Here is a 25,139-nt window from a genome sequence, read left to right as displayed (position 1 = left end):
AAGCAAAAAATCCAGTTTATTTTCATACCAGACTCTTCAGCATGTAGCAGCACAACTGGAGTTTGAGTAGCTCTGCTTCTGAGTAAAATCAAGACTGCTCCCCATTTCAGATTTTGAACATCATCCTGTAAAGAAGAGGAAAAGAAAAAAACAGTTTATACAGTGTTTGTGGTATGAAAAACAGGCAGATGATTTTCCTTTGCTATTTTACATTCAGAAGACCCAATATTGCATTATAATTCCTATTATTTCATACAGTTTTCTTATTCCAACATTTTCTATTAAATGTAGTGGTTCAAAACTTTGTCTTAATGTTTCCTTCATACGCTATAAAGTGTTAAGGAAGAAAATCTGAGTAATAAGCAGGTAATATGTCAGATTACAGATGGAACACTATCAAAACGGAGTTAATTATACGCTCATGAACAAAGAGAAAATAAAGTCCAATCAAGTAGGGAATGAGACTAATGGTTCAGTACCTAGCTACGAAGACAACTGTTCCTAGGTTGGAAGAACTCAAAGTAGAATAATCATTCCAAATAAAATTTTATTTTCCATGATAATTTAATTGTAAATTTCATATTCTGTTCTTGACATTTATCTTGACTCCCTGATTGAATTTGGAAATTGTAGCAATTTCTGGTGCAAGGCAGATACCGTTATTGTTTGATACACAGCAGGTCACGTTTCACATGCACCATGCTAATTTTTAGTGAATAGAAGACTGAGGTTTGATTTTCTCAACAAAACACATAATCGAGGTGGTAGACAAAACAGCTACAGTGCAGAAAACAAGCCAACACAGTCACTTTTGTTTTCCTGCACTGCTCTACTTGAATGCCAGTAGAAATCAAACTTGGTCTCTTTGGGCTGAGCTGAAGCTTTAAAATTACAAGTGGGAAAGTAAATTACTTCAAAGTCTTCAGTCCACAGTGAATCAGAAAAAATCACTTGATTTTCCACAGGAATACCAGCGAGATTGATTTCAGCCCATGTCAGCTACCACATTATAGTGCTGTTTTATGAGATCTTGACTGGGAGCCATGACTTAAGTGGAAACCACAACACTTCCAAGATTTCTTCCTTCATTTTCTTAGTAATATTAAAGCTAATATTAATTTCTTGAAACACACGCATTCCTTTCCTGCAAGTTTGCCTTTATTTCTTCCCAGATATCATTTCTTTATCGATATGTGCATTCCGTCAAAAGAAAGTTACAGAAAATTATGTAAAAATACAATGTCTGGATGCCAGAAACATCATGCTGAGAAATCAGTACCTCAGCTATCATGTGAAAACTGTAGAGAGGTGCATTGCTTGGCGTTTCATACTTTTTCTTCACCAACACCTTCAAGAGACCCCTAACATGCACATCTAGAAACTGTCTGATAAAGCAGAAGACAGCCACATGGAACAGCTGCTTTTTCATGCATTTTTGATTCAGGAATAGGCTGCAATTGGAATATTGCAGACAGGATCCTGATATCAAGTTTGGAAATTCAAATTTCTGACAAGATTTATGTGACTGCATCCCTCTGTGGGATGCAGTTCATCTCGGCAATACCAGAAATAAACACTGAATTGGATCCGATATTATTGCATGAAGATGCAACAGTGACTAAGGCTAGTTTTCAAGAATAGCTGATGTGCTTGGCATGTGAATGACACAGTATTTACCAAGGAATCTCATAACATGTGTATTTCACAGGAGTTTGATAAGCCTGTCTTCACAAACTAGTTTTTTCCTGGCTGTGAAATAGGCAAATGATCCCATTCACTCTTTCACCAAAAAATTATATACAAGCAGCTTTCCAGAAAAGTAACAGCATGAAAATCTTTCTTGTATTGAACACAATTTCTCACTTTTATAGCTGTTGAAGGAGTATAAATAAGCTCAAATAGGATTTTTCTTGTAACTATTTCGGCTTGAATACTGCAAGATCAAGGTAATGAGATTAGGAAACTCTATTTTAACAGGTGCTAGTAAAACACAAGGTAAGGGGAAAAAGTGCTCTTCAGTTTTATAGTACAACACCAGATGTCTCCCTCCTCCTTTTATCATGGTTATTGAAAATTTTTCCCCACTATCTCAAGCCATTCTCTACTAAAAAAAATCCAAGAGAATTATTATAGTAGCAGTACCAATAGAGGAGGAAAAGACAACCAGAAATGCAAAAGGCACAAGATTTGATGCTGCTGGTGTTACACGCAGCACTTAAGGAATGCAACCTACTGTGCACCAGACCAAAGTAAACTGGTTTAACACAAATTATGGCCTGTGCATTTATACCAAAGACTGGGTAATTGAGACTCGGTAACCTCCTATGACAACACAGCTGTAAATTAATACCTAGAAAAGAAATGGTTAGAAAACTGTGTAGAGGGAATAAGTAACCTTTTATTAGGGTACAGCATTGAAAGAATGAGATTTGGTCCTGTTTCTTGAAGACTTTTTGGATTAGTCTCAAGCAATTAGTCAGTTGATATATCTTGCTTTCACACCTTCAGATAACTCAACATTTACTTTCTCCTTTTCTCAGTTTTCTTAAACCAATAGCAATTCTTCACTACTTCTTCCCTGGCTCTGAAAGCCCTCATTTCTCCTGATTTTAGCTGTGCAGTCCCCTCATAGTGCACTTGGTTGTTGTACTTCTTTACAACTGGATGTGAGTCCCTCTAGAAATATCTTAAAACATTTTCAAACCCTATTCTTCATCCCCAAGAAAACGTGAACTTACTAAAGTTAACTGTAGCAATGGTTCAGGCTAAGTATAAAAATAAGCAACAGCAGTCAGTCCTTCTGCCACCTTGGAGCAGCTATGGAGATATTCAGTGAGGCACAGCTTCCAAGCTCTCCACAAAGTCACCCATATGCTGCCACTTACTGCAGGATGATTTTACCACTCTTTCTCTCTCACACAAAGACAACCTCCTGGAGCTCACTTCTTTGAGACTGCAGAACTTCTAATGGTACAAAATCACCATGTCTGCAAAGATGCATTCAACTACCAGGTTAAAAACTTTGACTTTATTTCTTCTAGCTTTTACGGACAAAAGATCCTCTCTACCTTCTCCCAGTTCTGTAAGTACTCACAGTCTGATTGTCCCTCTATACTAAAGGGTTTTTGTTCATGCCCATTACCTCTCGTTAACTGCAGTTAAAATCAGGAGAGCTCTTGTGATACCAGGTCACAATCTGAATGGAGAGGCTGAGTGTGAGGCTTAGCTGATTTCACTTTATTTAACAAATCCTCAGAATAAAAATATCCTCCACCTCAGTGCATAAAGAATAAAACTTTGTTTGAGTCCTCTCTGTGAAAATAATTGTTCATTGTCAGCAAAATAAATTGGCAGAAGCTGAATGCCATATTACAGTATATACAGAGCTTTCCCATGCAAGTCTGGAGTGAAGTGCTTAAAGCAAACAAGTCCTATTCAGTGTATTCAGGGCATATCACAGTGCTATGGAGCTGCAAACCACTGAATATCTCAACTCACTCCCAGTCATGAATACTGTATCCATCTTCCCTTGTTTACCATTATCCAGAAAATCTCATAGACAAGATTTATTGTCAGCTGTGCTTTTTTCTTCAGCATTTGGGCATGAATAACATGTGAAAACTCACCCAACCATATGTGTACTTCTCCACTGAATGGTGTCCATGAGACAGAGACTCAGAAGTTCTTCTGGGCTCTACTTCTAGTGCCAACTGAGACTTTTTGCCTTGGGCACATCACTTAAAAACTAAGGAAACAAGATTTGTGAAGTGCCCTCAATGTGCACCTAATAAAAGCACTGTTGCAATGAAGCTCCAACTACTGATTCCAGTGGGTATGAATCAGACACTGTGAAGTACAGATGCGTCAACAGAAATAAAGGAAAAAAATGCAGGAAGGAAAAAGCCTCACACTTGCATCTCAACTGCACATCTAACGACAAGTGTAATCGAGGGTGATATAAAGATAAAAGCTAATTATGTTTTGCCTTATTTTTACTTACCAGGTCAACACTGCTGTCTCCATTCTCCAGCCTTGTGTATTGTGAGTCTTTTTCTTTCTTCTTCTTCAGCTTCACCCTACCTTGATCTTTTAAAGCCCTATTTTCTTCCAAAAGCTTTTCCATTTTTTCCTGTAGTCTGATTTCAGATAATTTCAGAGTATAAACATGATGGTAAGATTCTTCCAATTTACTTCTGAGAAAGTCCTCAGTGTCCTGAGAGCATTGGAGTTCAATCAGCAGGTCTGCCTGTTCTCTTCTGTTGTCCTCCTCTTTTTCACTTAAGAACTTCAGATTCTGCTGAAATGCCTCAAGGCGGCTTTTCATGTCATGCTCCACATATTCAATGCAAGTTTTCAGTTCCATTACTTCTACATCAGAGTGTTTATAGCCCTGAGTCCCACTGCATGCTGATTCCAACTTCTGCAGGAGATGCTGCACCATTCCCTCTTCTAATTCAGATGTCAAGAGAGCAATATGGGCACTAAGATCTAGGACATGCTTTTCCAGCCTAGATACCTCACCCTGAAGGTAACATTCTCGTTTTCTCAGCACTGCTGTCTGATGTTTCTGCCTTTGTTTGTAGTGTTCAAAATACTCTGATTGACTTTTTATTTCATCTTCTTTTGTCTTCAGCTGCTCCTGAAGCCAGCGTAATTTTTCCTTTTGCTTCTTCTCTGACTTCTGTTGGTTTTCAACCTATAATTTCAGTGAGTTTTATGGTTAACATCTTAATACTAAATATCTTCTTTCCTTACAATTTCTTCTTAATTTTGAAATAATTCATCCCTTGTTTTCTGAAAACTCAGGAATGACATTAGTAGAAATTTTTTAAAGCCAGTGAAATCCTGCATTTAGAGCAAAACTGACCTACTCTTTTGTCATTTCAGCCATCACTGAAACATCTCAATAGGAAACAAATAAAACATCTATTCCCACATCTACTACTACATAAAATGTAGGAAAGTTTTTAAACACTTTCTTTTGTATATTCTACAGTACATATTAAATCAAATGAAACATTTGAACTGGAATTCATACAACCAGCTCTGAAATAGAGAGTAACAAATCCTTAACACTGACAGCAGTGTAGCACTGAGAAGTTGCAGGCAGGGAAGCTATGGTTCTATTATAGAAAACAGTACATGTGCTTTCAAGAGACCAGGCTTTTACCCTTTGCCCTTCACCATACCTGTCATCTGCCAGTTCCTTTTATGAACCTGTGAAAAAAAGGAGACAGGAACAGATGCCTTTGGAATCAGTTTGAGAAAGAATTCAGTATTTTCATTTGCACCAAAGTGTGTTTGAACACAGAGATGTACAGAGGTGAAAGATGTCAATGAAAAATATAGAAGGCTTTCATGATTCCCATGCTGCCCTTGTTTTGAGCCAAGTAAGAGCCACCAGTATCATAGGGCCACTGTGGCAACTCTGAAGCAAGACCGAAGGCACAGAGACATTACTGTATTTCTTCAAGGACTTCTTTAGATCAGTCTTTTTGATCTTTGGTATCTTCCTGTCTGTGGGGTTCACTGACAAGGGCAAGACAGGAGGAACACTAGGCTGAAATGTTATGGAAAGTCAGGTAGGTGTGAGATAATACTTTGGTCAACTGTTGATGGGAATGTATGTATGTCTAAGCTTCCTGAGTCTTGAAAAGTACATTTAATTTTTAATTGAAAAAGGGAAGACTATTGTTCATTCTTATGAGTCCTGCCACATGGTACTAGTGTCCTGTTAGAGTATTCAACTTTGACATAAAATGTTGAGAAAATGAAAGTGTATCTTATGATAAACAGAATAAAAGACATTGTTTCATTGTAGACTGTCCCTGAAAAACTTCCATTCCTTCTGCATTTTCCAATGAGCTGTACAAACTAGGTAAAAATGCCTGGTTATATACCTGTTATCAGCCAACAGCTGACCTTCCTGATACAAAACATTTATGTGAAGAATACTAGAACTCAGGAGAACTGAAGGCTTTCCACTGCAGAGCTGACAATTTCAGAACAGACAGGGGGAAGGGGGAGTTGCAAGGGCATGCAATCAGCAGTGGAATATTCATGGCAATGACGAGGCAGGTCATCTTGTCCCAGTGAGGGCTTGCACTGGCAGGGCTCTGCAGAGTGTTGGCCCACATGACAATGCATCACAGGAAATAAGGTGAGACCCAAACCAATTTGGGAAAGCTGGAAAAGGACACAGGGCTAAGCAGGAAGCTTAAAGTGAATGTAACAGCAGACGGGTCCAGCTTGAAAATGCACAAAAAATTCAAGAGACAGACAATGGGCTGAACAGCTGCATTTTATACAGAAAAGAGGCTGTGTTAGCTGTGTTGTACTGTTGTATTGTATACGGTAGGGAATCAAAAAATGCTTTATTATGGGGCTAGAAAGATAAAGTCTGACCTAGAGAAGAGTACGCTGAGTAGGTTCTGGGGAGAAAGAGGAAATAGGACCATATATCTCAAAGATCAAGGGCCTGGATGAGAGGAACTGTGGTAGTGCTGTCAAAACCATTAGAGAAATAGAAAGTAGAGCAAAAAAGACCAAAAAATTCTTCTGATTCCTCTGTTTGTAGGAAAAGAGAAAGGCTGAGATAATTTACTGCTTAAAACCAGAGAGGTCACTGGAGATGAGACTGACTTATAAATTATTGGTTATATTATTATTTATTATTAAATTATTAGTTATAAATTATTTATTATTATTAGGCCAAGTGCAAGGTCCTGCACATGAGTCAGGGCAATCCCAAGCACAAATACAGGCTGGGCAAAGAATGGATTGAGAGCAGCCCTGTGGAGAAGGTCCTGGGGGTGTTGGTTGATGAGAAGCTCAACATGACCTGGCAATGTGTGCTCACATCCCAGAAAGCCAATTGTATCCTGGGCTGCATCAAGAGAAGTGTGGCCAGCAGCTCAAGGCAAGTTATTCTCCCCCTCTATTCTGCTCTCGTGAGACCCCACCTGGAAAATTGTGTTCAGATCTGAGGCCCCCAGCCTAAGAAAGACATGGACCTGCCGGCACAAGTCCAGAGGAGGGCTACAAAGATAATAAGAGGGTTGGAGCACCTCTGTTGTGAAGACAGGCTGAAAGAGTTGGGTTTGTTCAGCCTGGAGAAAAGGCTCTGGGAAGACCATATAGTGGCCTTCCAGTACTTAAGGGGGCTATAGGAAAGCCAGGGAGGGACATTTTACAAGGGTATCACTATAGGACAAATGAAAATGGTTTTAAAAAGAAAGAGGGTAGATTTAGATTAGATATAAGGAAGAAATTCTTCACTGTGCAGGTGGTGAGGCCCTGGCACAGGTCGCCCAGAGAAGCTGTGGCTGCCCCCTCCCTGGCAGTGCTCAAGGCCAGGTTGGACGGGGCTTTGAGCAACCTGGGCTAGTGGAAGGTGTCCCTGCCCATGGCAGGGGGTTGGAGCTAGGTGATGTTTAAGGTCCCTTCCAACTCAAATCATTCTATGGTTACCAGAAAGAGAAGCTAAACTAGGTCGTTTGAAACAATATCCTCCTCACCAGGTTCATCAGGTCCTCACGAATGTCTTGCAATTTCCCTTTAACACGCACATTTGCATTTTCAACCTGGTGCAACTTCACATTTAGTTGATCAATCATCACAAGCAGTGTTTTATGTGACAGCTCCAGCTCTTTCATCCTGTGACAGTGAGAATGAAGATCTTTGCTAAGTAAATACTGCACAATACAGTTCCAGATAAATAAGCAGTCATCAGTCAATGCCTTAATTTTTCCATTTTTTTCCTAACAATAAAATAATAACAAATTGTTGATTACTAATAATAAATACTTAATTCTTAACAAGTCTGTTGGGGTTTGCACATTACATTTGAGACTCTCAAAATTGTTAGACAACATCTACGTTCATTTTCTCTCTGCTGGCTTAATACAAAATCATAAGCAAACTCATTTACAAGATTATTGTTCACTGAAGCTTGGCATGCTATATGAAGTAACAACTTAACCACAAAGACAACCACAACATTTTTGTCTCTACATGTCTCTGATCACAGGATTTTGCTAGGTTCATGGTTAGCAAATTCAAATTTTATGATGAAGGTAAATACTTCCCAATAAAATTAAGATTACAGGTAACCTATGAATTATTGTGTTTTACTGAACAAAGGGAAAACATCTTACCTGTAACACACCTCAGTTGGTACTGAAACCTACAATGCATAACTGCATTGACTTCATCCACAAAGCTGGATTTTGACAAAATACATGTTTTCTTTGCCTGTTGCCATTAAAATGGTAGTGTAAGATGATGTGGTATGATGTTGTGGGGTTCCTCTACACAGGAGGAATACCTAAGATAATCTTACAAGAGTAAGCTTCATGTTTTCCTTAAAGTTTTCCTTCCATTTCCAGTCTACATATCAAAATTTTCTCAATTCTTTAAACAGTTGTGAATTCCAAAACATCCTTTCCTTGCTAAAGAATTTTTTTTCCCTGTCTCTCATCTCCTGTGGCAGTTACTAGACACTCCTCTTTTCTCATCTCAGACATGCACACATTACCCTCCTTGCCCCTCAGGACTGTGCTGTATTGTATCTTCTTCCCTGAATTTCTTCATTCAACCTTCAACAGTCTTCCACTCAGCTTTCCTGCTCATTTCTATCTTCTAGCCTTGTCTTAATGCCCTTACCTGCTAAAATTTCCTCCTGCCTCTATCCCAGTACGACAACGCTAACTTCATTCAAAAATCTCACATAAAAACATATTTCTGAAGTAACAGGATTAAAATAGAAAACACATAAATAAATACATACCTATTAATGTACTGACAAGGTCCTCCCCACTGCAGACACTGCATAATCTAACACTGGTATCAGAGGAAACTTGAGCCACATCACCCCAAAATTCCACCCTGGCTAGTTACAACTACTGACTGTGCTTCTCTATTTTTTCCAATAGTTCTGCCTCCCACATCATTCCTCATCTCTGTCTGTGCTTCAGCCACAAGAACTTTAGGCACAGGATTTCTTTTCTTCTGACTGGCTACCCAAGATCCCTGAAAATGTCCTTCCTATATACCAGGCAATTTTCAGCTAGTTATTTGCACTCCTTGAACTGTTCTCTCATACTTACTTTGTTTTGGTTTTAAAAAAGTTTTTCCCATCTTCCCATGCCTGAAATCTTTATTAAAATAGGCCTATTCCTATGAAAGCTTCCATTCCAAGAAAGATTTGTTATTGTTTTGATAAAAAACCCATTATTAAAACATTTCTGGCTAAATACCTTGACGAATCAAAACAATTAATAAATTATACAAGTAATTATTTTTAATATCATTGATATTTTCTATTCTTTTAAACTATTTGCTTTGTTTAGAACAGTGCAGTTGCTATCAAAACCCTGATCTTATTCTATTCAACTACATAATTAATGCCTAATGGCACCTACTGTAATGATTATCATTAACTTATTAAACTAGATGAAGCTTTTTGAAACAAGGAACTTTTTTTGCAACACAAAATTCCAAATTAACTTAAAAGGAAAGGGATACATTTTGCAAGCAGAATTTACACCTTATGAATATTTAAGAATTAAACATCCTGAGAAAGTTGTCTGGTTATTTGCAACAAGATTTTAGATCATGCTGTAAATCTGATTTAAATAATAAAACCAAGAAATTGAATACTGCATCTCTATTCTATTCTGACAGTTACATAAAACACTTATACATGCATCTTATCAGGCACCCTAAAAACACATAAAGTCTTTCTTTTTGATAGTTTTACACATATCATTTGACAGACAGTACATGGGGCGAAGGAAAGAGCATATTTGTCACATCACACTAATTTTGAATGCAAAACCCCCTTTTATTTACCTATTTTTTAGGACAGAATCCGACTCCAAGTAGTCCTCTAAAACACCCTTCAGTTTGTGCTCCAACTTTTCCAGCTTTTCTATTCTGAGTTTCAAATTCTCTTCTCCAGCACCATTTACTTGTTCATCAGATATTCTTGCATCTTCTAATTCCTGGAAAATCCAGGAAGTATCAATTTTAACATTGAAATTCAGGACATCAAATCCTTCATTACTGGGCATTTTAATACGGTAACAAAATTCTTGTTCTCTCCCAGATGAAGGATCCATGATGAAAAAAACCCCAAATTATTAGGTTCTCAATGTACTGCAGTCCAAAGAGTTTAAGCCTCTGGTGATCAAATGAACAGTCCTCGATTCTGAACACATTTATTATTTATGAGAGAGTCTCATTTCATTAGCCCCAAGGTAATTCAGCATGTATGAAAGGAGTTGCAGTTCACAACATGAGATCCCTATAAAAGATTCAATTAGACTAATTCATGAAGGAATTAGGCATCAAAGTTTTGAAAAGAGGATAATTTTCTACTAGAGGAGTTCATAAAATTGAGCACATTTATCACAAAAAAATCTTACTTATTTTAGATAAATGTATGATATTTTTGTTTCAAGACAAAAGATTTTAAAAGGATATTTCCTACTTAAAAGGCAATCTTTCACTATTTCAGATAAACATTCGGTATATTTAACTTGTATTTTGGAATTCTGTATTCAATATTTTACTTCAAAGTCTACTTCACCTCTGACAGGATATGAAACAGTGCCTAAAAGGAATTTTTAAACCTGGGCTTGGGGAGCCAAGCTAAATTTGGTTCTTTCCTTTGCCTCTTTTAGCAAGAGCTCTAAAAGTTCTTCAGCCTGCAGTCCACCTTCATTTACAGAAACTCTTTAGCAAGTACAGTCCTATAACTGGCATCTGTGAAATGCCTTTGGTTTTGTTACATTTATATTGATTTGGAATTGGATCTGTAATTGAAATTAAACCACTGATTTTGCACCTATTTTCCAGGAAATAATGCAATCACGTGGGTGGGGTTTTTTGTGGTTTGTTTGTTTTTTTTTTTTCATAAACAAATGCTGAATCTACAGGGCAAAGAAAAAGAACAAGAGTAGCATTTATTTTGGCCACTTAAGTGTAGAAAGTAGCACAAAATCAGTGCAAAAAACCCCCAAGCAAACAGTACTCTCATTGTCCCATGTTTTGATATGTGGTATTCACATATATGGTGAATTACATAAAATTTTATTATTTTGGCCCATTGTATCACTCACTGGCTTTATGTCAGCTATGCAAGGATCTAGAGCTGAAAAGATTCAGATACTCTTTGGTCCCTTGAGAAGCCGTGATACTTAAAAGCTACAAGTGTGGAAAGCAAAGTATAAATCCACATGTACAACGAAGTTCAAACCACTTTTTGATCTTCTCTAGACTTACCAAGCCCAGTTCCTTCTCAGAGACCATGCATTCCTGAGACCTGTAAACATAATCATGGCTCTCCCCTGGCCTGTATGGTTTCCCAAATGGGACAGTATCTTTGATTTTGAGCTCCTTGAGACACTAATATATCATCTGTATTTATTATTTGTAAAGTGAATAGACATCCTGCTCCCTGACAATGGGCATCCCTGAACACCACTGCAAAAGGAATATATAATAATAACGGACATTGTTACTCTACTTATTAACAAACTACAGTCGAAGCCAAATTAATGTCACTTTTAACTGTGCCCCAGCCTAATATCCAAGTCATAAGCTGTAAAAAGAAAAATTCTTAGTGGTACATTTTGCAGAAAGTAGCCAACAAATAAAAGCAGTGAGGATGGACCAGGCAGAAAGTTAAGTGACACTTAAAATTATTACACTGATTTCTATCACATATTTCTATAAAGAACATGCACTAAGTGTACTTTTATTCACTCTTATAATGAAAGTTAATACAATTTCTAAAGTTGATCTCAAACCTCCCGATCCATTAGGCTCTACATTTCTGATGCTTCTTCCTGAAAACTAACGAGCACTTCAGCTTAAAACCAAGAAAGCTTTTATGACTAATATCTGAAATAAGAAACTTATTGTTTCCTATTTCACTTATACATCTGGGACAGATCATTTAAAAGATGTGTCACAAAATGTGAAAATGGGGCCCAGCACCTTGTATGGACTGAATCTAGTCAGTTAACACACTGTACCTGTTCCCAGCCCTATAATAAATAGCAATATGTAATAGATAGTAAGACTGGAAGGATATACTCAGTTTTCAAAACTACAAACCCCGCTATGTCAGCACAGAATAAAAACATCATGTCATGGAAATTGTCACCCAAATCAGCCAATTTCTTTGAGAAAACTGTCACATGTGAATTACAATGTAATTAAAAACATTAAAAAATGAAACCTCATACCTCTTCCACTTTGTAACCAGGCCATCTCCCGTCTCTGCAGTGGGCTTACTGTTGCAGCCATGTGCTCTGACCATCCCATGTTTGTGCTTATAGTTTCACTTCAGAAGCAGTGATGAGCAAAACTAAGTCCATGAGGAGAAAGAGTGTTTCTTTGCCAAGTGAATCACACTTTCCAATTTCTGTTCCTTCATCAGCACCTGGTTTGGTTATCTCAAGATCTGTTTATCTCCCATTGTCCTTCTCTTCTGAGTAATGCCAAAACTCTTCCTTTTGCAGCGAAGACCCCATTTTTCCATATTCTGTCACGACTCCGCTAAAAGCTTTAACTAAAACATGAAAAAACTCTCTTTGAAAACACATTCCCTAAATGCTTGTTCCTTCTCAACACCTTGTGAGTAACATTCTTTTGGGGACTGAGTTTTCAAACTTCTTCAGGATCCCTGTTTCCAATTTAAATTGTGCTTTGTACCAGGAAACAGGGTTATTTAGATCCTCACACAAGCCATAGTTTGCTGCATCTGGCTGAATTAATCTTGTGGAGTGTCTCAGCTCCTTCAGCAGGTAAATGATCTTGTCTGGTGATTCTCTGTGAAGAGTACATCTTTGGTCTTACTTCAGAGCCTAAAAATTATCTGAAAAACCTGGCTTCTTTTGAGGCTGATTCCTGCACCTTCAACAGTGAGATATCCAGTTGCTATGACAAATCTTTTCCTCAGCTTTCTTTGTGCTAACCTGATTGTTCTTTGCCTTATGTTTTTTTTCAATCATAACTTCCACTTTATCTGATGCATTATTGTAACCATCTTGCTCCACTCTATGTTCATGTCAGAGTTCAGTGTGTCCATGGGAGCAGACTTGTTTCTCTGTAGCCTTCTATGTAGCCCTTTTAACATAAAGATGATTTGCCAGATGTGAGGGAGGAGAAAGTTCTCTTGTGCTCTTAATATTTTCAGATCACCTCAACATTCCAGGAAGAATTAAAATTATCCATTTCTTCATATTGCCTTTCCAGCTCTGAAACAATAATTTCCTTTCCTCTTTAAAACAAAAGCCTAACCTTTTTGAATTTTATAATCATTCTCCATCTTAAACAAATCTTTTCAACTTTTTATTTTTTCAATCTGTGCTTCATACAAATATTTTTCTTGCGGTTCAGGTGATAGTGTCCTTTACTGTTTATCTATCTCTGCAGGTTGAGGTTGTGCCATTTTTGCTTCCTGGTAGTGTCAACATTTTTATTTCACCTGGGAGGATGACATGATTTCCAAATATTTATTTCCAACTATTTATCTGCTTACCATGTTTGTCCACACACCCTTTTCTTCAAGCCCCTCTTTCTTCTTGAAGAGATAATTGAGCAGAGCACATTATGTGTTCTCTTTTCCTGACCTCTCAGGCCACCTTGGGATGTTCCATTCTCCCAGAGCTATCTTTACAAGTTATTGCCTTAATTTTCAAGAAACGTTCAAAAAAATAATTCCTCCCACGCAGTTCTTACCCACTTCAAAGTATTCCTAGTTCAATCTACCATCTTCCCTTTCTCCAACACCTATCTCTTCTCCATCTGTGGATTTCCATCTTCTGAATTTAATATGAATTTTACCACTGCAGGGTTGTAAATCTCTATTTGTTTCCAACTCTGAACAGTTGTGGGTTTTTTTCCTGTCAGCTATTTACTATAGAGAACTTACTGTCAAACACTTAGCTTTTTTAGATAGATATTAAAAAGGAGATTCTGTGTTTCCTGGGTGAAATGCAAACCACGTTTGTTGAAAGCATGCAGTATGGAGACAAAGATCCCAGTACTGTAAGAAAACGATTTGGTAGATAACAGTTCACAAAGCAGTCAGTAATTGCACTTGTATTTTTTCCAGTGTTTGATTGGTGTGAGAGTGTAAATTCTGTTTGGATTTTTTTCGGTGTTTATGATGTGCTGGTCCTCATTTGATTATCAAATCATTCCAGCTTGAAGTTATATCTCTAAAAAAATCTCTAATTTTAAATCCAAATATTTTGCAGCTTCAAGTATTATGCAAACTGTTTTATGAAAAAAAATGCACCAATTTAAAGCTGCTCAATAAATATTTTCTGTATTTTTGCACGTGGACTCAGCTGTTCATTCCATAGGTTCTTTTAATAACCTGTATACAAAATAAAAACCAAAACCAGAAAACAAAACAAACAACAACAAAAAAGAAATAGTATGCTGAGCTTTAGATAGATAACATTAATTTAGAAATAAGTGTTGGCATCCAGGCCCTAAATTCACAGCAACCAAAATCTCTTTCTGAAAGATTTATATTAGCTTCAAAATAACAAGAACCAAAACTACTATCAGTAAATCCCTGGTTTGTCTCAAAATAATGAAGAATGTTCAAGAGTCCAACTATAGCTAAGTGTCTTAAAATAGGCTTTGTTGTGTTAATTAATCAGTGATAGATTATTAATTAATAAATCGAGACAGATTCACCTCTGGCAAAATGAATTAAAGGAAATTACATTCCACACTAACACCACAATCTGATGTGCACTCCTAGAAATGTGAGAGTTGAGTATCTATGTGGCCACACAGCCATTATCCCTGTCTTATCCCCTCAGAACACCTGTCACCAGCCTTGAATTTAACTACTTAAATAGTTACTGTTAACAGGATGAATATTAGGTTATATCAGCACAATGTGTTTTCTGGAGACTAATTATACCTGCAATATTTTCTTCTTTTTTTTTTTTCTTCCCCAAGGGGACACATAATACTATCAGCACAGACACCTATAGATCAGACCTAAACATTTTCATAAGGAAAATGCTGTAAAAATCTTGCTCAACTTCAACTAATTTTCAACATCCATCTAGCAACAAAAAGTAAGCTACTGCACTTGGCACAGATCAATAATACCCTTGGAATATATTCCATCCATCTGTATCTACCATCATTTTATTGCAAAATATAAAACATATACAGCAATGCCACTAATGAACAACTGGAGCCAGTTCCCAAGAGCATGAACAGAAAGATGATAACCCCAAAAAGAGTCCATGACAATACAGGTCTGATCTCTCAAAAGTACTTGTGATTTGGGCACAAAAAACTACTGTTTCAAGCTTAATGTAACGTAAATATCATAGCTTTTTTGGGTAACTATTGTCATCATTCTACTTCATCATACAGTACTTGATAACAGTTCAAAGGGTTGATTAAACTCTTCTACTATAAGGAGATTCCATGAACATATTTCACAACAGATTTCAAAAAACAAAACACCTGGAAAAATAGTAATAGTAAAACCACATGTATTTTCAGTTAAAAAAAAAAAAACAAAAACAACAAAACAACAAAAAACAACAGCCACAACAAAACCTCTGTGTAATTATTAAATAGTTTAAAACCATATCTTAATCCTCAAACAGCTAGCTTGTTGAGTTACCATCCTTACTGAAAGGTCATGTACAACTTGCGTTGCTCCAGGGAAGAGGGCTAGGACATTTTCTATATTGTATTTCCCTCTTGTTGTGTGTAAGGTGAGCACTGCCACTACAGCTCCTGCTGTAGCTGAACAAATTCATTTTGTCCTTTCATTGAGCTGAAAGTATCAGGACACTGTGGAAAGGGTAGTGGGAATGATGGTAGTGTCTCAAGGGAGAGACATGGAGGTTTCTTGTCTTTGCCCTTTCCATGTTGCATGGGCACATGGGGGGTCAGTCACATTGCAACCTTCACACTGCCTCACAAAAGGGAAATTAGGTAATGATTTCCTAAGTTATTTCATGGCTTCAAGGACCCTGAGGAAGTACAATGAACCCCTTTTTTTTGCGTGGGTGGTGTTGCTTACAGGACTTTTTAGAAAACAAAAATGACAACAAATATTTGTCACCTCTCCATCCAGCATGACAGAAAGTAGGATCTTACAGCAATACCTGAACTTTTAGACAAAATGTACCTGCTCTGCAGAATTGAAAAGCACCCACTGCAGTAGAGCAGTCAGTATCTTAGAATGCAAAATAATTTCTCGTTGAAAATTCAGTGACTTTCTACAGAAGTCTAGGAAGGTAACTGAAGGCATCCAAGTAAAATTTTATAGGTGACACTTCCTCTCTGTGCAAGCAAAACCACTGTACCCTCCCCCATGGTTTCAGAGTCTTACAAAGACAAATAAGAGTTAAAAATTGAGTTCAAAGAAATATAAAGAGTACCAACCGCATGTCTTGGCTCAGTTGTGTCATCAAGGCCACAGAATGAATGCTAGTGAAAAAAACAAAAAAAGGAACAAAAACTATAACATAAGATCAAAAGAAAATGAGGAAAAAAGAAAAGAAAAAATATGTAAGATATGTAATAAAAAAATCGGGTTACATTATTTTACAGCAGTTAGTCTTACATCAATATTAAGTGAGTTGATCTGAAAGAGAGATACAGTACACCAATATCACTCTAAAAAGGGGCAACAGGATACAAAATTCAGTATTTGAGGGCAGCTTTACAAATGGTAACATTTGTGGATTATGTAAACTCAGAAATATTAGGCTTGGCTTTGCAACTCATTTAAGCAAGTACACACCTGAAAGCTCTCCTGAACCAAGACTTAACAGTCCAAGGACACAAACTAAATCTAACTCAAAATAATAGAGAATCAGTTATGAGAAAAGCATGATGCATTTAAACAGCACTTGTTCCTCATGTATCATAGAATAAAACTGAGATTTTACATTATTCTTTTCTATAGCCTTTAGAAGCAGGACAGTTTGCTGAAGAATCTATAGGGAAAAAATACTGCCATCCTTATGTTCTGATTTGACAGAATTTTACATAAAACTTAGAAATGGAATTCATTCCTAAAGGAAAATCTAAAGCCATACTCATGACACAGTAACTATAAATCGTGCATCGCCCTTAGCTACAACCAGCAATGAGCCTCAGCTATAAATACTGGCATTCCTTCAAAAGCGTAAATTATTGTGCTCCATATCAGCAGATGTAGGTGTCAGTTTGGACCCACTGACATATTAAACCATCAGAAGAACAATGAAGTAGAAGTATAATATTAACTGATTCTCTGACAACACAATCTTCCTTTGGGCAGTCAAATTCAGAATGGGATTTAATCCCAAAGAAAAAAAATATCCAAATGTAACACACATAGAAGGAAGCGCTCCACCCATCCAGGAGTTGAAGGTTAATAGAAAATTATGAAGTTTTCTTGAGGTCTCCAGGTAATGTAACATTAAGGCAAATAGAGCATTAATCATTTTAACTTATTACCAGCTTTCTGATAAGCTTGTGATTAAGCTATTTCTTTTCCAGTACTTTTCCCCATCCATTCAACTGATAAACCCGCACAGATAATGCTAACTTCCATTTCCAAAATAAGCAGTCTGTCTAATCCAAGCCCTACTCTGTAAACTGTAACGGCCATGCATTAAGGGCTTGCATTTTGGCAATATCATCATCTAGAGAGTTTGATGTTTTAAAAAAGGTGAATAAACACTAATATTTGCAATAGTTAACATGTAGAGGTATCACCTGTCCCTCAATGTTTCCCTCAGTGTCTGAGGTGTTAACTGTAGCACCTTAGACACCATTGGCTGTTAGGCAGGAACAGTTTCAGGTATAGAAGTGGTCTGGGGCATAAGAGGGCAAAGGCAGGAAAAGAGCCCTTTGAGGGGTGGCTACTGCCTGTGTTTCTCTGATAGTGGAAATGGGGACCACTGCCTTCCCAATGGATGCAGACAGACTAGCCCCAGCCAGGAAGTAGTGGGGGTGATGCAAAGTGACTATTAGCAACAGCTGGAGACGGCCCAGCTTCTCACAGCTCTTCTTCTGCCTCTTCCACAAACCCAGCTGGATATCACAGTTCAAAAAGTGCAGGATGAGGTACCTGAGAGGGCAGACAACTACTGTGGGAGCAGAAGGGGCCAAGGAAGCGGCTGAGGGAATGGAAGTAGCTGCTAGAAGTGCAGTACCCCTAGAGGGTGACACGGGAAGGACAGCTACATCCTGAGAGCAGATGAAGGGACAATGAGATTAGTGAAGGGTGAGGATGAAACCTTCCCACATCCTACAAGCTGCTCCCCAAAGCCTCTCTCAGTTCTGCAACCCCTACTAACATCTTCCAGCTTCCATTCAGAGTCCTCCAAAAGCTTTCCTTTTGTTCCTCTGATCCCAGAAGAAAAAAAAACAATGACTGAAAGCTCCACCGAAAACTTCTCTATTCAGCCCAGCAGCAAGTTAATGTAGGATTAGGTACCCATATGTACCAGAGAAAATTAACATGAGATAATGTGACTCATCTTGGGATCTAGGCATTAGTTTAGCAAAAGCAACATAACTAAACCACTTTGCTAGGGCTTAGAGAAAGCCCTGTTGTCAGCTCATGCCCTGCAGAACAGCCTAAACTCCACAGAGCTGGAAGACACTTGAGCCCACAGTCCAGGAACCTCATGCTGGCTCTTGCTCTGGACCACAGTGACCCAGAGACATTTGCTGCCTTAAGCCTCAATCAGAGCTTCTTCAAAAGAGGAGAAAATCGGGATCCAGCCTATTAATTTGAAACTTGTGTCTATCTTAAAGCCAGAAATATTTTTTGTTTGTAGTGTTCGTCACATGCACCTCATTTTGCAAAACAATGTTATCCAAAGAACAGGGCTGAGCTAACCAATTCTGTCAGAGACAAATCTTTGTTGTTTCCTAATCTAAACGACAGTAAATCTTTCCCCTTCTAATCTAGCATCTTTCCAGACCCCTTCATTCCTTTCTGTACTTGATAGAAAATCCAGATAGCAAATGATTTTTAGCAGATAAGGGACAGAGCTTCATTTCATGCAGTAATAAATTGAATTCAAATTTTGTCTTGTTTTAAAAGAGATTTTGTTCTATTAGGTTAAGTACTATTAATGTCAATGCAACATAGAAAAATTAATTAGTATGGAAAAAAAATCCATTGGCATCACTCAAGCATTTATTTACCTTTTCCTCAATTTCTTTGAGTTGCCTCTTTTGAAGTTCTATTTTATCTTCTAGTTCTCGAATTCGCTGGAACAGAAAAAACAAAATAGACATTATTATATCTAATTTTAAAAGTATATACATCAAAAAAAGAGAAATAGATTAAAAAGTAAGAGAAAAAATGCCCATTATTAATGTAACACTTCTGTTACAGTTATATTAGACCTGTCCATGGCACGATTGCTCCATGTTTCCATTTTAAACAAGCTGCGCATTCAGACCATCATGTTTACTACCAGGAAGTCTAATCGTTAATCATAATTTTAACATATACACACAGACAATTCCAATTAGCACCAAAATTCTTAGAAGTAGAACACTATTTTCTCTGCAACTGCTAGAAGTTTTATTTACTTAGACAGTCAGCAGATTATACTATTACATTTCATTTTAACTCTGTTTTCATTTCCTATAAAACATAACTATGCTTCTGGCATAGTCATGCTATACCAGAAAAACAGAGCACACAGATTTTCAGTTCATCACCAAAACACCATCCAGAGATTTATCTCCATCCTATTACCAGAGCCACCTCTCACCAGAGTCAGAGGGAACGTTTCCTTTAGTGTAGCGCTGTGTAATTTTAAGGATTTTCCTTGTTCAGTTCCACAAAGGATCTCCAAAAATATGACTGCTGTTGGGTCCACATATTCTATCTTACTTCTGTTCCCTTGTTTCATTTCTGTAAGTTATGCTAAAAAAAAAATAAATTCTGGGCTTCTACATTAAGAAGATGCATTTTATTACATTTTTAGTATATTGTATTTGTTACACATAAAGTAGGTTCATAAATAATTTTTTTATAGGTGGAAGCCTGGAATCTCCTACTAACAGCCAGTGGTAATCAAGGAGCAACTTTATACTATCAGGTTTTTTTGGGATTAACTACCTGACCTCTGTCTGGCCTCCAATAGCTAAAGTTATTAGCAGTTCATGAACTTTGGAAGAAAAAATATCACCTACTCTTAATACTACTCTCCACACAAATACTGCCCACAGATCACAACAACAGCTTTGTTACTGTTGCTGCTGGTTTAAAAAAACAAAACAAAACAAAACAAAACCAAATTGCTTAAATGACTGGTTTGAATATTATGCAGTCAGAATAAGTCAATCAAAACCTCCACTGTATCATGGTGAAATGCTCAGAGATTTCCACATATAATATAAAAGCACAAATCAGATTACCTTTGTGTGATACAAGTGCATGCAGCTTTGGTGACAGTAACAAATGCCCCAAGCACCGCTGTATTAATTTTGCTTTTCCTATACTACACTTGAATTGATTTATACTTCATCTACTCCCTGCTCAAGACAAGTCTATCTCTCCAGTGATTATCTTCATATACTCTATGTACCAGGAATATTACAATCACTGTAAAAAGCCATGGGATGAGAAGCAGGCAGATGTAATCACCTCTGAGATCTCTGGTCCATCAGGATACACTCCTGTTTCTCTCACTTTAGTTATGCTGATTCCTATTTAAACCTATATCCCAGAGCTGAGTGACAGACTTCAAATCTCTGGGAGTCCTGCTATGTTCTGTGACAAAATTTGACCACGGTGAGATAAGTGGAGAGAAGGAATATTTTAAAATACCATTTTCACCTTTCAGATTTATCATGTGAGATATTTTTCTAATATCTGCTGAGAATTCTCCTCCAGAAAAAAGGAAAATAAAAAAGCCCCCAAACATCTGGTGGCTTTCTCACCTCAGGGTTTACAATAAGTGTCCTTTTATAAAAGAACATGTTAATTAGGATAAGACAGCAATTTTCAGATTTGGGAATTATGTTAATTAAGTAAAAATTGAGATGTTATTATTCCCTTATGAATTTTTAATATTTTCAAAAGATTACACCTATTCAGCTATTCTCTCCAGCTAAAAAAAAAAAAGGCTGAGGTTTCTGTTCTCTAATTCTCACCCATAACCCATCATAACTATCAAATTTTGTGAGACAAAAGATAGAGAATAGTTTTAAGGTGAGGAAATATAACCTTTCCTAAAAATCAGTTTAAATGCAAGATAATCTAGCAATTAAAAGGGAATACTCTGCATAGGGTTGAATTTCTTAGCAGTGAAAATCTACGAAATATCCTCAAAACTAGATTTATGTCAGTAAGGCAGACATCTACCAGGTGGATATAGTCTGTAGGGCAGATATTTACATGTATGCATGTGTATAAGTAAACCTGTTCCAGACTTACCACCTTAGGTTAATATGTTGAAGAGAGGTGACTAGTGTTTAAATAGCTAGTATTCCCCTTATACGAGTGAAAATTGCAATGACAGAAGACTTAACACTGCAAATGAGTAAGATTTTGTAACCAACTTCTTTAATACAGAAATTAAAAATTAAAACCTAGACAGGTCAGAATTGTTCTAAAACACAACCATGGACCGCAATATTCCATCAGGTAGCAAAGCTTGGGGTCATTTACTTCTAGTTGTTTACCTGCTTTCCCCTGGAGTATTGTAGGGAGGATTATCTGGGAGGATCAAGTGGGTGTAGCTATTCCCATCACTATCCTCTGACTGCACAGAGTCAGCACTGGAAGATAACCAGCCTAGCTCAGCTATTTATTTATCCTAAAAAGTCTGATTTAACTAATTTCTTTCCATTTGACTACAGAGATAGCCTTAAAAATATATACATATATATGCAATATATTGACAGGAAAAGAGCATCTGCAAATACTGCGTTTACATCTGCATGCAGTATTTAACAGATAAAAATATTTTTTTCCCCCCCATTGTACCTATCCCCATTTACAGCATTATCTTGATCAAAGATAACAATTTCCAAAATATGACTTTAAAAAATACATGTAAGCTACACGCAATAATCCTAGCTTTAACAAAAAAGTATCTTCTAGAAGTAGTAAGAGATGTTCCTCAGTCAAAGGTTATATTAAACTACCAAGAAGGAAATTACACAAAAATTACACATATTAATTAAGAGCAAAGGCAGGACTGTTTGAGATTCAGTATAAGCATGTACATCTTTATCTACTGTTCCTTTTATTTGCAAGATTTAGCAGTCAAGAAGATGTGGACTCACTCTCAGGTTTTCAACATTTGATTGGATGCTTTCAATGAATCCTGATTTGTTTACATTTGCAAAAGCATAACTTTTACAACAATGCAGAACTATTTTGTTACCAAGAAAGTCTACTTACTTTAATGCTTCAGGGCATAAACTGATGATCAGTAAGCCAAGCTTTTCCTAATATGTCATATAGTTATAACAGTTGTGCTATAAAAGATGCATTCATCTCTATCTTTGACAAGGTTCATAGGAACCTTGAAGGGTAAATCCAGTGCATTTTCAACTGCACAAAAACCATGCAAGGAGGCAACAAAATCTATTGTATCTTGCTCTCAAAACATTGATAAGTCTTGGTTAAGAAGAAAGCTACAGGCTGTTCTTTTATTTTCTTTTTTAAAAAGGGAGGGAAGACAACCTAAAAGCAGCACAGTGATTGTTTCCTTTAAACACCCTAGCACTGGTCACAGTCAGAGTAAGGATTAGGGACAAAATCGAGCAATGTTACACAGGGTTCTAGCAATTCCTGTGTTCATACAGTTAATAGCTGGCCCTCAGTCACATGACTGCACCTTTTTGGGACTGACAGGATTCATGAGAATAACAGTGTTGTCAAACTGTGAGGCCATACAAAGGAATTACTGTAGGCAAACAAAGAGCCACAGTCAGACAAAAAGAGTGCAGTGAGAATGCAACCACGAAAGAAAAGAGCACAGACATTAGGGACATGGATCCTTAACACTGTCCACCTGGCCTGCATTCAAAACCAACCCGCCAAAATCACAAATACTAATTTGTCATTGAATTTATTACAATAGCAAATAAAACCTCACAAATCTTCTGGAGGACGGATGGGGAGATTTGTGACTACTCTGTGTTACTACCTTCAACCACAAGGAGCTCTCCCAAGTTTTGGAAAGAGGGTTGGACAACCATCCATTTCAGTGTGGCAGATGTTTGATAAAACATCCTTCCGCTAGCAATGGGGTTTCCTGCCACTTCTGAGGAAGTGCTTGCAAGTAGCCAGAAAGCAGGAGCGGCTGGGCGGCCGTCCTGCTGTACTGAGCTAACGGCAGATGGCTCTGCCCGCCAAGCTACGCCTGGAACAGCAGCTTCAGCCCTGCTAGGAGTGAGGCTCACCTGGGAAACACCTTTGCCTTTCCAGACAGCTACAGAACCAAGATGCTAAAGACGTACAATATATGCCGTACTCATTCCTTCACTGCAATTTGAACTGACTTCTAAGTTCCATTATATTTTTTTCTTAATAGTAGTTACATACACATTATATATACAAAGGTAGGTGGCACAGCTAATCCTGATGGACAGCCTAAAAATGCCAACAATTAGGTAAGAGAGAGAACATCGAGAAAGTTGAGGCAGATAAAGCATATATTTCCTTTGGAAGTCCATAGTGCACATACAGGCGTGTGACTGAAAGTCTGATAAAGTACTCCTAACATGTGGCAGTATTTACCACAACACAGAGCTGTAAAAGGGAAGTTTACCATCAGTCATTTCCTCTCCAGTTCAATGCTTGGAGAGCCCCCAGACACAAAGGGCTGTCAAATTGCCCAAAAGTGGGAAATTAAACATTTTTCTCAGCAGAAGATTCCTAATGTGCAGAAAATTCCTCCTAAACACTCATAGCCCTCATTTCCTTTCCCCTCACAATGGGAAGGTCCTCTTTCTGGGAAACAGGATACATTTCTTGAAGTGCAAGTATCCATTTAAGCAACTACTTCACTTTGGTAAACTTGGATGGTGAGTGTCTTTAGTGTGTATCTTCCAGTACTGGTAGGGAAATTAAGACAGTCAGATCTTCCTTTCTGAGGTAACAGAGGGCTGAAACACCAAGATGGGACTACACAACATTATTACTCCCAGATGTCTGGACATTCCTCCAGAAGGGGAGTCTCCAAGGCTGCATGAAGCATTGCTCTATAGGTAGTATGTTGCCTGAGCTGGTCTACACGGTACCAATTCAGGTGTCTGCACCTACAGCTCTTTCCTGACAGCTGGATAATTTCCCTAAGATAACGGTTGTTTTCCAAATACATCCAAACTCAGTAAAAGTGTAGATAACCCTAGATGCAAATTCATTACTGTCATGAATCCCTTGAACAAAGGTACAAAAAAAGGAATGATACAACTTTAAAAATGGAATTAAAGGCAATGGGTTACTTGCAGACCATTCAACTTAGAGGCCACATCCAATGGAATGATATTACCGCATTACCAGATAGGCATCAGTACCAGCTAGGTACTGGTTTCAAAAGGGAAATTTCTGTAATTTTTAGCATGGTCTGTCTCCTGTGACTATACTGCAATCTTAGGGTTGAAAGGCACATCTCTGGGATATCTGAGGAATCAAGGTTTAGGTGAAATGCAAGGTGGTAGATGTGTGTCCGGAAATATTACTCTACTTTCACTAACAGAGAAATTCCAGTAACACAGGCCTAGAGAATTCATCTTGCATTATGGAGCAAAGAAATACAAATAATGAGGCTAATAGTGGAAATAACACTATTGCCCTTCCATTACTTAACATCACTGAATGGTTTAGCCAAAATGAAAAAATTGCTCTATTAAAAAAAAAAAGGAGGAAATTTAATTGCATTCCCTCACAGTACACATGAACTATGTGTGCCCAGCCTGTGTTATAATAGCAATCCATCTACATTAAGTACTGTTTCCATTAATATAGCACTGGTTGTAAATGAGTGCTGAAATAGATGGAAATCCTTCCACTGAGCTCAGTGGGCTCTGAATTGCAGTTTCAGAGTTATCATTTTTCTGCTGGAGGTAATAAATCAGCCCAGTAATGATTTGTCATC

At 37.5% G+C, this 25,139-nt stretch overlaps 2 protein-coding genes across 8 annotated transcripts in view; both read right to left on the bottom strand.

Annotated features, from left to right (window-relative positions):
- The window catches only part of C4H4orf50 (chromosome 4 C4orf50 homolog), an 81,624-nt gene extending 67,078 nt beyond the window's left edge, over positions 1-14,546 (bottom strand). For 6 of the 7 annotated variants that reach the window (XR_012633530.1, XR_012633529.1, XR_012633532.1 and 3 more), the window contains exons 1-4: positions 12,255-14,546; positions 7,518-7,656; positions 4,001-4,696; positions 29-125 (exon numbers count right to left, since the gene is read on the bottom strand). Coding sequence is in view for 3 of the 7 variants with exons in the window: in XM_074904493.1 (XP_074760594.1) it covers positions 29-125; positions 4,001-4,696; positions 7,518-7,656; positions 12,255-12,328 (1,006 nt within the window). In the remaining 4 variants the exon portion in view is untranslated. Of the gene's footprint in view, positions 1-28; positions 126-4,000; positions 4,697-7,517; positions 7,657-9,852; positions 10,005-12,254 lie in introns of all 7 variants that reach the window. The other variant, XR_012633531.1, reaches the window with a different exon arrangement.
- A 1,816-nt stretch (positions 14,547-16,362) lies between these two features.
- Positions 16,363-25,139, bottom strand: part of JAKMIP1 (janus kinase and microtubule interacting protein 1) — a 158,444-nt gene continuing 149,667 nt past the window's right edge. The window contains exons 21-22 of the mRNA XM_074904494.1: positions 19,216-19,281; positions 16,363-16,494 (exon numbers count right to left, since the gene is read on the bottom strand). Of these exons, the coding sequence (XP_074760595.1) occupies positions 16,393-16,494; positions 19,216-19,281 (168 nt within the window). The 3' untranslated portion in view covers positions 16,363-16,392. The remainder of the gene's footprint in view (positions 16,495-19,215; positions 19,282-25,139) is intronic.

This window comes from Athene noctua, chromosome 4 (genome assembly GCF_965140245.1).
Source record: "Athene noctua chromosome 4, bAthNoc1.hap1.1, whole genome shotgun sequence".
In the NCBI taxonomy this organism is placed as follows: domain Eukaryota; kingdom Metazoa; phylum Chordata; class Aves; order Strigiformes; family Strigidae; genus Athene; species Athene noctua.
The sequence above is the reverse complement of the archived record's forward strand: the minus strand, read 5'-3'. Positions and strand labels throughout refer to the sequence as shown.